This window comes from Dermacentor andersoni, chromosome 10, assembly GCF_023375885.2.
Source record: "Dermacentor andersoni chromosome 10, qqDerAnde1_hic_scaffold, whole genome shotgun sequence".
Lineage (NCBI taxonomy): Eukaryota > Metazoa > Arthropoda > Arachnida > Ixodida > Ixodidae > Dermacentor > Dermacentor andersoni.
Window position 1 is genome coordinate 129,706,908 of NC_092823.1, and position 12,738 is coordinate 129,719,645.

The 12,738-nt window shown below is 41.9% G+C and overlaps 1 protein-coding gene across 1 annotated transcript in view; it reads right to left on the reverse strand.

The window, feature by feature from the left end:
- LOC126545050 (polypeptide N-acetylgalactosaminyltransferase 2-like) overlaps positions 1–12,738 on the reverse strand; it is a 31,333-nt gene that overhangs the window by 17,615 nt on the left and 980 nt on the right. Inside the window, exons 2-7 of the mRNA XM_055078178.2 lie at positions 9,376–9,725; positions 5,718–5,785; positions 5,565–5,630; positions 3,795–4,004; positions 2,130–2,217; positions 983–1,086 (exon numbers count right to left, since the gene is read on the reverse strand). Coding sequence (XP_054934153.1) covers positions 983–1,086; positions 2,130–2,217; positions 3,795–4,004; positions 5,565–5,630; positions 5,718–5,785; positions 9,376–9,725 — 886 coding nt within the window. The remainder of the gene's footprint in view (positions 1–982; positions 1,087–2,129; positions 2,218–3,794; positions 4,005–5,564; positions 5,631–5,717; positions 5,786–9,375; positions 9,726–12,738) is intronic.

Below are 12,738 nucleotides of genomic sequence, written 5' to 3' on the forward strand. Positions count from 1 at the left end.
GGCAACGAAATGTGCGCCTGAACAAGCGACGCACGCCTGAGCCTTAGAAACAGCTCGTTTCTAAGGCAACACCGCATTCACTAGACGCGCTTTTGTACCGCTTTGAAGCATCGAACTCGTGGCTGAGTGGTAGTGTCTCCGTCTCACACTCCGGAGACCCTGGTTCGATTCCCACCCAGCCCATCTTGCAAGTTGTTTTTTATTCATGAAGTGCCTGCTGGGATTTATCGCTCACGGCCAACGCCGCCGACGCCGACGACACCGGCTTTTCTGCGACACGAGCTCCTTAACACTGTCGCGTTAAAATAGGCTGATGATGACGATGACCAGCATGGGTGTATGCCAGAATAATGAAAATGTATCCATTGACAGCAGTGCTATCTCTGGAAATATTCTGGTGTTCTGGTCACGTACATCTTGTGCGACTCCAATCAACCATAACATGCTAAGAATGTTTTGAGTGCTAATCAGCTTTTCTCTTTAAAAAATAATGGCTACAAAACTACCTTCACAACTGTTATTTAAATGGTTTCTCTAAATATTTCTGGCACATTCTTGAATAGATTTTAACTTAATTATTATTACAACGTCCTTAAAAATTAACTTCTGGGGTGTTATGTTAAATTCTGGAGTGTTATGCCAAAACCAGGTCTGATTAAGAGACACTCTGTAGTGGGGGCACCGGATTAATTTTGACCACGTGGTGTTCTTTAATGTGCCCCCAATGCATGGCACATGGGTGTTTTTGCATTCTGTGGCCGGGATTTGATCCCGCAACCTCATGCTTAGCAGTGCAATACCAAGGCAATCGGGCAACCATGGCGGCTATCATAACGTATTTGTGTAACTTTTTAAAATAATGCTTGGACACACTGTGAAAGAACTCGCATAAGCTACAGCTGTAATAATTGTGTTATCTAATTGACACTGGCTATGATTTCATGACCGATTCTAAGAGATGTAGAAAATGCGTATGGCTCACCGAGATTCTCACCACCCCAGATGTCCATGGCTGTGTCGTATGTGCCCAGATGGTCGAAGTTGGCCTTGTCCACAACGAACAGGCCTCCTGCTATCATGGGTGTCCTGGGAAGGATTATACATGTTTCACTGCGGGTTACTCAGCCCTCAAGTTGTACTCATTGCTACAGCCACTAAGATTTTCTATACATATGTCCTCCGTGCAACAACACGTTATGCAGATCACACAAGCCACAGGAATCAATGTGCTAAGAAGCATTTCACCAGGCAACTGGCTATCCAGCATTCCTCAAGGTTCTTCAAAGCATTGCCAGATAGACCAACATGTTTGTGTAAGGCAGCATTTTGCAGTGTCATATTATACTCTACTTAATCACAAATTATGATGGGCCGTGGATAAATGTGTCCAACTTACATAACTTTGATTCAAAAGTGCTGTAGAGTCTATCGAAAAAATTATCAAGGTGGTCGGATGGTGCATCATGCATTTTTTAGTGAATACTCATAATTAAGTAGCTATTAAATATTGGTTTCGTGCACAGCAAGCTTTTCATAAAAGGCACTGAATGATGGGCTCAAGGTACATAATCAAGTTAAGTATTGAATGGAAGCATTACAAGAAAGGAAAAATGATTATTTTGCCATTATTGACAGAACAGATCCTATGATCAAACATGGCATTGCATTCACCAAAGTGGTTGTCTGTAGCAACGCTCAGCACACTGAAGTGAAATGGAAACGTAGCATATATGTCCAACATTCAAGGTTTTTTTTTCCCTTGCCACCATCGAAGAAAACTGGCAAAACAAGTTGTGCATGCAAATGTGTTGCACCCTTTGGTGCTTATCTTGTCTCCAAACAATAATTGTCATCTATCATGAGTGCCTTACCTTTCTTCGATGCTGCATGCTCAACATTTCCATGTCACGAACGGCATGCATGTTATCAGCGTGACAGCATTCTTGACAGGAACGTATCAAGCGCAGAGTTTTCAAGAAAGGAAACACAAGCAAGACAGACGGCAATTATTTTTGGAGGACAAGATACGCCCCAAAGAGGGTGAACATTTTTTACAGTGTATGGCCAGCTACATGGACCATGGTGTAGAACACGCCATTTGCTGCTCTTAAATGGCAGCGATGACGTACCTGATGGGTAGTGTTGGATGATCGGCCCTCTCTTCGCGCTCTTTACTTGAAAGGAACTCCCACTTGAATACAAGGTTCCAGTCAAAGCCTGTGCAGTAATAACAAAGGGGAAACATGAAACAAGCCTTACTGTGAGTACAATAAACTAAACTGACATTGGGTGGGTACCAACAGTGGCTGTTTCATTCAGTTTGTTGGTGTTCCACTAATTTCTTTGAGTGGAGTAACCATAGAAGAACAAACCACACAGGTCTGTGCTCATTTCTAGCCTTGCTTCAGCAGAGCATTTGAGATACCTTGCCACTGGAATTAATGTGTGCTTGTGTGGAGAATGAAAAATGAAAAATTTCGAGGACACCTAAGCACTACTTAAGAGTTGTGAATGCGAAAGGATTAATGGCCGATTGAATGATGCTAAGCGGTCTTTTGATTTATGAACTCCTCGTGGGCAAGTGAGCGCATTAAGACACTTGGCATATTTTGATTTGGCCTTACCAAAATACAATAAGCATGCAGGCAAAAGCTTGCGTGGACAAGAAACGTGCGGATAACACAGGCTTCCGAGAGTGAGAGCAAGGGTGGCATGGCATCACAATGATGCCCTTTCCCCTCACGCAACACCTGGTGCACTGTCGCAGCAGCAGGTGTCCCCTTTTGCCCGCTCTGCTCCGATGAGGCGTGCTCGTGACGTGGTGTCACAGCCAATGGAAATTTACCTGCCATTTCGCTGCTACAGACGACAGACATCAGCTTTTTTGCTCAATGGACCATTGCCGTTTTTGCATTTAAAAAAAAGTTGTTAAATAATACGGCCCCAGTACACAACTACAGCATTATAAAGTTTTCGTGCAATTGGATTAATCTGTGTGGTAATGCGTTAATGGCATTAGGCTTCAAGCTTAATTACAGAGTTAAGACATTACATTTAGCACTACAGCCACCATTAGGCTTGACCACTATTAGGATCAATGCCACCGCATTGGCTTAGCAGCACAAGGTTTGCCCCTATAAATGAACCTACTGTTGAATTCCAACGGCAGATCGTGAGCGCTCGGCCGATCACGAAGCAGCGCGTCATTCCGACTAAGATCGCTCTCATCAAATTTTCTAATGGAATGCATGCGCTCCTGCGGGGGCACTTAATACAGGGAAATCAAGTGAGAGGGCACTAGACTAGAGGTGGATCGGGTAGGCCTCATCACCATCACCAGTCATCTGGATCATCCCAGCATTCCGTGCGTTTGTTTTTCTTCCATGTCGGAAGAATCCTCACTGGACTTTGGAACCTGAGTCGGAGCTGTCACTATCCAGAAGCAGGAACAAAAATGGGTGGCGTAACGTAGCGTCCATGTTTTCCATGTCGTCCATAGCTGTCCACGACCGGAAACAGGCGACCGTGACAGGAAGCAGAGGCGGGTGAAGGAAATACGTCACACGGACTTCCATTCAAATCTGCCGATTTCGGCAGAGCAAATATTTTTGCTCCGCAGAGCGATTTGGAATCGGTGGCTGGTCCCAATCTGCCATAGAAAGACACAACTCAAGCTCTCATTCTGCCATTGGAATAGGATTGCTCCATACAGAGCAGAAAAAAATCTGGATCTACCATTGGGATTCACCATATGTTGGGGACGCAAGTTAATCAAGGTACAGAGTGCTACATACCACCGCGAAGGTCAGCTGAGGCGCCGAAGTATTTGAAGGAGTTGAGATTGATGACGTCAATGACAGGACAGACGATGCGGTGGGGGTCCTCCTTGACACGTCTAAGCAGTGGTGGCAACCAGCCCTGGTTGCACTCACAGTGGCTGTCCAGGAACGTGAGTACCGGTGCCCGTGCCTCATGGGCCCCACGCACTCGACTGCGCACTAGGCCTGCATATTTTATCGTTGCTCATTTCGTGCAACATTTCCCGTGATTCTCGTCATCCTAAATGCGACACTAGAGTAAAACACAGAATCAATCTACGCTGTTACGATACCCTTTTAGAAACCCATAAATAGCAGCAGAGACACTCCATTCCACAGTGCTGACAAGTGCTACATCAATGCATTTCACCACAGATATTGAGAACGCATTTCTTGAAACTGGTGCTAAGTGGTGGATTTCTGTTGAATGAATATTATTTCATTGCTGTTCTGCTTTAATGTTGCGATTGAGGCATGTGCCCTAATGAAATTAATTAAACAGTTAATTAGTGAGAAGCTGATATCACTCTGCAATCTGTCTTGCAAGTAATATCCGCCTCTTCAAAAGATCCACTGATGTGAAAGAGTTGAGATATATGAAAAATTATATTCTTAATGTCCGTTTCCATTAAAATGGATAAGCCGGTATAGCTTGTGCTTATGCATTCACTTGTGTTCAGAATGCAAATGCACACCCAATCATCATGCCAGTTCCGTTTAATAAAACTAGCTTGTAAAACGAAAATTTAAGCTGGAATGCTCACATTGAACACATCACCACAAAAGCATGCAAAAAACTTGGGTACCTGAAACGGCACTTACACCTTGCAAACACAGATACCAGACTTCGCACATACAGTTCTCTTATTAGGCCCTCTTTACGCGTCCATAATTTAGCACCCCCGTCACTCTAATCTCACGAACCTACTCGAATCAGTTCAAAATAAAGCTGCGCGGTTCATCTTAACTTCATACTCTTGTTATCGAAGTGTGTCCGCCTTAAAGAAATTACTTAATCTCCCTTCACTTGACATGCGCAGGAAGTTATCACGGTTGTCTTTCTTCCATAGCCTTTACCACAGCAACATTGCATTTGCTCGAGCCCATCTTCTTCCCGCTCCCCACATCTCGACCCGCACAGACCATGTTCATAAAGTAAAACCTATATTCGCCAGGACTAATGCTTATCAAAATTCGCCTCTAGTTTTATCTATTGCCGAATAGATCTCGCTTCCTTCAAACATTGTATCGCTTACCGAATCATTTCATGCAGCACTGCTAACCTTTTTAGAGTGTATCAATCTGTCCGAACCCACATTTACTTGAATATTTACTTAAACAGTATTTTCATGTGCTTGGCATTGTATAAAATTCATTCCGTTTCATCTGATATGTATCTGTGTAGGTTGTTTACCTAAATCATTATTCGATTGTATCCTTAAGCTCGTGTTCTGATGGGTACTGGTTGGCTACATCGCATTTTAGGTTCTTGTGCGTTTTTCACGCTACCAAATATTGTACAAAATCCATTTCTCTTTGCTTTCTTTTTTTATTTTGTTTGTTTCTGCTAGATGTATAGATCATTTTTTTTATTCCTAATGCCTTCATATATTTGCATTGTATACATTCCACTTATGCTTGAACTTAGCTTACACAGGGGGGGGGGCCCCCCTGTGTAATGCTCTAACGGGCCCTTAGGGTACTCAAATAAATAAATAAATAAAATGAAGATGCAGAATTCCCTACCTTCTCTTCTGTTGTTTCGCACCAATCGTACTTTCTGTATAGCTGCCAATTCCTTGCCATCCGATGCTGCACGAGTACAAAAAGAACAAACTGTTCACTACTCCTGTTGAAACTGACAGAGAATTAGAACATTTTAAATGCAGAACTACTTACGGTCATCGCTGAAATCATCTACAAGAATGATCTCTTCAATCAGCTCGGGAGGGCTTCGATTGAGGACACTAGAAACGATACAAATGGTAGCCCAAGTTATTTAAATGTCTCAAAGTGAGCTCGTTGGTACAGCTTCATGGCAGAAGAACAGCACCATAAAAAAGGGACAAGAAACACCAGACAGGGCGAGCGCCGACTATCAACAGGTTAATTTATTTTGTGCACACAAATATATGTGGCCTAGGAGAAAGAGGGTGCTCAAGAACACACAAACTATGCGAGCACCTTATTAGTAAAATAGAACCAGAGCATTGCACCTGTTGGTAGTTAGCTTTCTTGGTAGTCTTTCTTGTCTTGTTTTTCTTTTGCTGTTTCTTTTCGCCATAACCCACGTCATGATTTCTCGCCATTCTGTGTTGATCACTGTTGAACGAACATTCAGTGCATGCCACATTAGACGGAATGTTTAATAAGCGCCTCAACTTTGATCGTAGTTGGTTACAAAGTCCTGGGCTGGCATAACATAAGGATTCCTTTAGCCTGATTTTATTTCTCTGTTATCATCCACCGTTCATGACCAGTCAATCCTGGATAATAATGTATAAGCAGACCATCGCTTGAACTATTGATAAAGCATGACAAAAAAAAATTAAAATGCAGTAGGATCGTCACATTATTGTAGCCCTGCATAACAATTTAATAACCTAAAGCAACGCTAGGACACAGCCACAGAGACAGACACACATCACAGGTGCTGCACATTTTCTGTGTGTCTGTGCCCATGCACTACATTAGCTTATTAAAGGCCAACTGCAACAAACTTTCACTCTGGCTAAATTTGTTATACATGAGTAGTATATAGCACTGAACCAATCTTGGCAAAGCTGCACAACTGCCAATTGTATATCTATCTTGTTAGAAGCCTTTAAATAGCACCTAAGCAAACATGTGCACTTCGTGGTGTTGCTGTGACGCAAGTCCCCTTTCAGGACACTGCAGAGGCAGCCAGGGGAGCTGGGTGCTCGGGCTGCCTCGTGTCACCGTGCCTGGAGAAACCAGAGACCAATCAGAGCATGCGGTCCTCCGAGTGTCACAATAGTGAAAGGGCTTGTTGGGGCACCCCGTGGCAATTGCGGTATCTACGCTATGCAGCAGCATGGTCCAGGTTACACAGGTGTGCCTTTGCGATCTTTGAGGCCATGCACAGCGATGCATAACTGTGCACAGCCAAAGTGGAGTACACACTCACATGCGTACTGGCTTTGTTCTGTACCAGTGTACCGTATGCACCATGTAACGGTGTATCAGTACCGGTATGTGGTGCATACCAGCTTTGTTTTGCACCAGCTTGACCAACAGATAGTAGCCAAATCCAGTTTGCACATTTCAAAGCGCTATTAATAACAAGCAAACCTGTGGTCTGTGCTTATCTATGAGGTCATGCCGAGGGGCTGCACATTATGCCATGCATTACCTCTGGCGAGCGGCAATGGCTGTTTTCTTCAGTTGCAGTATCAAAAATGGCTGCTTTTGCATGCTTTTTGAGACACTCTTGCTCATATTTCAAACATCAAATTTTGCATGAAGGCTTCACTATATCTGCACTATCTTAAATTAAACATTTTACAGTGTCCAAAATGTCACTGCAGTTGGCAATTAAGTACGCACCTTCTAGCCCAACAACATGTCCTTCTGCAGTATAATAATATATAATGTATGTCTGCCTTAGCTTCGATATTGTCTACTTTGTCCAGAAAGAATGATTATTTTGCTACTTACCTAAAATGTGTTTATTAGTGTTTAACTGTTAAGTTTAGAGTAAATGTAAGTGTAAAATTACACTTTCGAGTACCACTTTCGACATATTCACCCCCGCTATCTGCTATAAAATACATGAATGAACTGTTAGAGGCACACTTTTGGGAAACTGCTAACTGGAACACTTACGTATCTTGTAGGACATTTTAAGATTGCATACTTTGAACACGGTACTTAGTAAACTTCCATTAATTCGACTCCGGGTAGTTCAATTTTTTGGTTAATTCGATCTCTATGGGCCCAAACTTCGGTGACTTTGATCCTAAAATTAGCCTTCACCGGATAATTCCAACTTGACCGATAAGCATGCACGCACCTGACCCCTATGGTGACACCAAGAGCAACCCCAAGTTTAACATGCGCATTTCTTTTTTAAAGAAAAATTGGGCTGAAAATTCCCTGCGCACTGCAGTCGGACATAAAACCGAACCACCTTTGCAACATTTGTATGGTTTGCCGCATAACACGTATATAGTGCGGCAAAACTGACTTTTGAAAACCGTGTGGAGAAGCTGACTTTAGAAAACAGGCCACCCACTGTGCAACAATTTTTCTTGCTAAAAAATCGGGTATGTGTCAGGTTTTTACTTTGCTTAGGAGCTTTGATGTAATTTATACGTTAGTTTGCTACTTTGCACACATGGAAAGTGGGCATGCGCTTGATTCAGGAACGTGTTACAATCGGGCAAATGCTGCCATATGAATCAGCGGCGTGTGTTGGCATTTTTTTCTGCATCTTATTTAATTTGACCCACCAACTAATTTGATTGATTTCGTTGGTCCCGTCAGGTTCAAATTAACACATAAGTCGACTGCATGTATAGAATTTCTGTTAAGCAGACATAACTTGAATACTCCTCGACTTCAACATTGCAAGTGTAAAATGTACCCTAAAATTTGTCATTAAACATTAATTAGCATATTCTAGATAATTAGAAGCATTAGCATTGAAAGTTTTCAGCTGCTAATGTCTGCCTAGCTACATAGCCCACAGGGGCCTTGATACGACAGGCTTGTTTTTTTAAGTGTGTATCCTCAACTATTCTTTGTCCAAGCACTGCCAGTATGCATGAACTCATGGATCCAGAAGGCAAACTTACAACTCCCAAATAGCATTTGTTGTTATTTTATAGTTTGAACCTTATTTTATTATAAACTTTATAAAGCTTATTTTGCAACTAGAGTGAGGTCTTGCACAAAATGTTTCTTGCAAACATTCATAATTCGAAGCTTGAATATTGTCTAACTCTATACGGTCCAATGGCCCAGAAATTCTGGGAAAGAGAGGGGTCACCTGCACCCCCCCCCTGCCCTTGCGGATGCCCGTGTCAGTACTGTCTGAACAGTTGAACCTTGTTATAATGAAATCGCATGAAACAGAAAAATACCTTTATTATATCCAATATTCACTGTAAGCATATATTTGCTACACGATGGCATAATGGAGAAACAGTTCAGATTTACTTAATTATATCTGATTACTTGTTATATCTGCATTCATTATATGGACTTTCAACTGTATTTTATACCCCAGTCACACAGGGCCGTATTGATTGCAACCAAACGAGTAAACAAAATTTTTAAAATTTTTCTACTTAGACTTTTTTGCACTTAATATTCTCATAAAAGAAAGCATTAATTGTATGATTTACTCCTTGCATTCAATGAAAGCACTGAGTAAGTAAGGATCGAATTTCTCAATCATAATTGGTTCCTTTGCACAAGCTGCCAATTGCGGCTTAGAAACTGAATCCCAACCTCGCTTGATTGCGACTGAAAGTGCACCATGTGATCGGGGCGCTATTCATGTCTGTCACGAGTGGCGAATCACTAGGCTTGCCTGACGATGGTGCGGAGGAGTGCCGAGCGGGCTTCGTTGTGAAATGTGATGATGACGCTCGTTGGCGGCAGTTTCTCGCCTGGCAGCAAGCTGCCTTCCGGTATGCACTTAGGGTGGCGTGTGTCTGGGACGGCCCGGTTGCTGGGCAGAGCATCGCTCGCCTCTTGGTTGAACTTGTGCCGCTCGTACGGGTCCGCTCCCGGCTTGATCCGTGCCACAGCTACATAGCCCTTCTCGTCAAAGTAGCGCCACGACAGCTGTCTGCTAGAGTTCGGCAGCTGGGAAGAGGACTGTCGGAGGGCCGCTGACACAGACGGCTTCAGACGTAGCGCCTCATTGCTGTCTTCAGACTGCATGTTGCAAATGAACATCTGCCACCATCAGGCACATGTGCATATGTTACATCTTTCCATTAGCGATAATAACTTTAAAAAGAAAAAAATGAGGGACTTTTATTTTTACTTTTTAACACTTTTAAGTTCTTTCTTAGAAAAGTATACCAAATTTCCGAAATTTTTCTACTTTTCCATTTTTTTTTTCTCTTAATGTTCTCATTAAAAAAACATTTATTGTATGATTCATCCCAAGCGTTCAACGGAAACACTCAGTAAGTTATCAGCAAAGAGTTTTTCTCTAAGCACACAGAAGTCAGCAAAAATATTCTCAACTTATGACAGGGAAGCAAAAGTAAACTATAAAATGATATGCATGAGTGGCCAGAGTTAGCAGCTATCAGTGGAATGAGCAGTCATGCATTTTTCGTTACCGCAGAGCAAAGAAAAATGCACGGTGACCAAGTAGGATTCGCCCTTGGCAATATCGATACAAGCTTGCAGGTTGACTACAGCTCAGTCTTGGGGCTAAAAGGTTAACAACGCATGCACAGTGAGGGTCCTGACTCTGGCCGCTTTGATAGCTTGGGTGTCATCTTTTTTGAGTCGATTACCAAGAAGGAATCTGTTTTCTACATGCCTTCCTAGATTTTGGGATTCTTGGGGTTATTTTGCTGATAAGAACAACTGACAATGAGCACTTCTCAGTTGCCAGACCTACTAGCAAAGTTTTCCATAAAGAAGTCGGTAAAGCTTGTTCAAACAAAACGCTCACTAAATGACCTTATCGCTTCTCTTTAAAAATTATTGCTCACATAATCTTAATTTCAATTCGCACCATTTCCGTGACCAGCCTTTCCACGTAAATACATATGAAGAACGTAACTTGAATGCAGGCATGGCTACATGGAATGCACAGAAGCAACACAGCTATATTTTATGCTAGAGTCGAGTATAATCTAGGAGGTAATCTTCGAGAATATCATGAAGCATATTAGAAAGCCGAGTCAACAAAGAGCTTAAAATCATTCCGATGACTGACTGAGGATATCTTTTTGAAACAGGTGTAGGACCTTTTCCAATTATAATCCTGAATTGGTTTTACTCTTTTTATAGCATACATCCAGCCTGAGCGTTCAGGTACCACATGCTCGGACACACCTACTTAACACCACCCTTGCCAACGTTGCACAGATGTTTTGTAATAATGACAAAGCAGCCATGGACTAACTGCTTTTGATTGGCGATATAGTCAAGAACTGGTAACCATTCCCTGCAGCTTACTGCCATAATGGCAATCGTTATGTGACAGTATAATTACAGTATCCTAAAGCTTTTCTCATATTTCTTAGAGCGACTGAAACCTGCCTACAAGATATCGACTTGTAGACTAGGGATGGTCGATTAATGTTTTATTTGATCAACGATTAATAATTGATCATTTTAGCCTTTAATCGATTAACTGCTTTTGGTGCACGGTTTTTCATCAATTAATTGATTAATCAAAAGTTTTGCCTGCTGCTTTAAGAAGATTGAAACAAAGTAATCTAATTTTGTAGGACCCTATCTTCTCGCTTTGAGAGGTGGAAACAAGTTAGAAATAATAGTGTATAAAGTTTGACAAAGAATAATCTTTAATTTGTTAAAGACTAAATAGAGTTGGCACTAGTGGCCTTTGAGAAAATTAAACAACATATGTTATAAAATGTCAGTTAGAGCAGACAAGATGCATGGCACTAGTGAATCCCTATACAGTACAGTTAAACAAGAAATATGAAAAATGGCAAAAGTTAAAGGTGAAGCCCAAATAAAATATGCAAGAAATTGCAATATGCACAGGGGAAATGAAAGTTACTGGTTTAGGATATTAAGCCACATGCTCTTTTTAGAGCGAAGGAATGTCCATTGGCCGAGGTGTTTGGGTGAAACAGACACCTTCTTTGAATGGTCACACAACCAGCATGCGAGAATATATGCTCGAGAACATGCTCCAAACCAGCGTGAATGCTGTGCGACGCCTCTAGCGAACTGGGATTGACACAAACACAACAATCAAAGACTGGGTTGCTATAGTACGCCCCGAATTGCGAGGGAATTTGAGGTCTCCGGCTTCAGGCAGCGTGGTAGTGCATACAATGTGAGGGGAAGCGCTCGGCATGGCATCACTCTGGACTTGGAAAAACAGTCGACAGTCGCTCTACCACAGCCGTACAGTCACTGCTAATGCACTGACATTCTAGTACGATTTCAAAATTTTCAGGCTACTTCTGTCAAACTCTCGAAAACGATTAATCGAACATGTCTAATCAATTAAGTTTATTAAATGAAAGATGCACATCGATGAAGATTAATCATTTTGTGGGACACTTTTAATCGACTAATCATTCATCAATATTACCAACCCTATTGTAGACTGCTAGTATAGTTTCAGCATAACTCTGCCATTTGATGGTCACATATATTCAAAAGGTGGCTTTTCAGGAAGAAACAAAATCTAGCTAAAGAGCAAAAATGCAGTAAAATATGTTTGAGCCAAAAATAAACTGTTCTTCTTCCAGTGCTTCGAACGTACGCTAAATATAAAGCTGCATACATATCTGATCTAGACTCTAAGAGTAAAAAGTAGGAGTGTCATTTTAACTTCCAACTTTCAGAAACCTTGAAATTGGTGGACTTCTCGTGGTAAGATTTTGAGGCATGTGATTCACACAATGGCAGAAAGTGGGATTCCAAGTGGCTGCCCCAAAACTTCACACAATTGTGTTTTAACATTTACTATTGATCACTGTTTGCTTGGAACGCTTCTGCAATACAATAAGAGCACTCACTCACATTTCACAAGGTTCAGAAGTACATATAGTACATGTCCTGCAATGTCACGTGATGAGTTGTTCTCTTCCCGATCACTTATTGATGACCGCAGCGACAGCTGTTCAACCGTTTGAATTACATAATACATAAAAGCAGCCAATTAGGTACATGCCGCACGCACACACTTCCATTTTAACCCGTTTCAATAGGCAATTATATA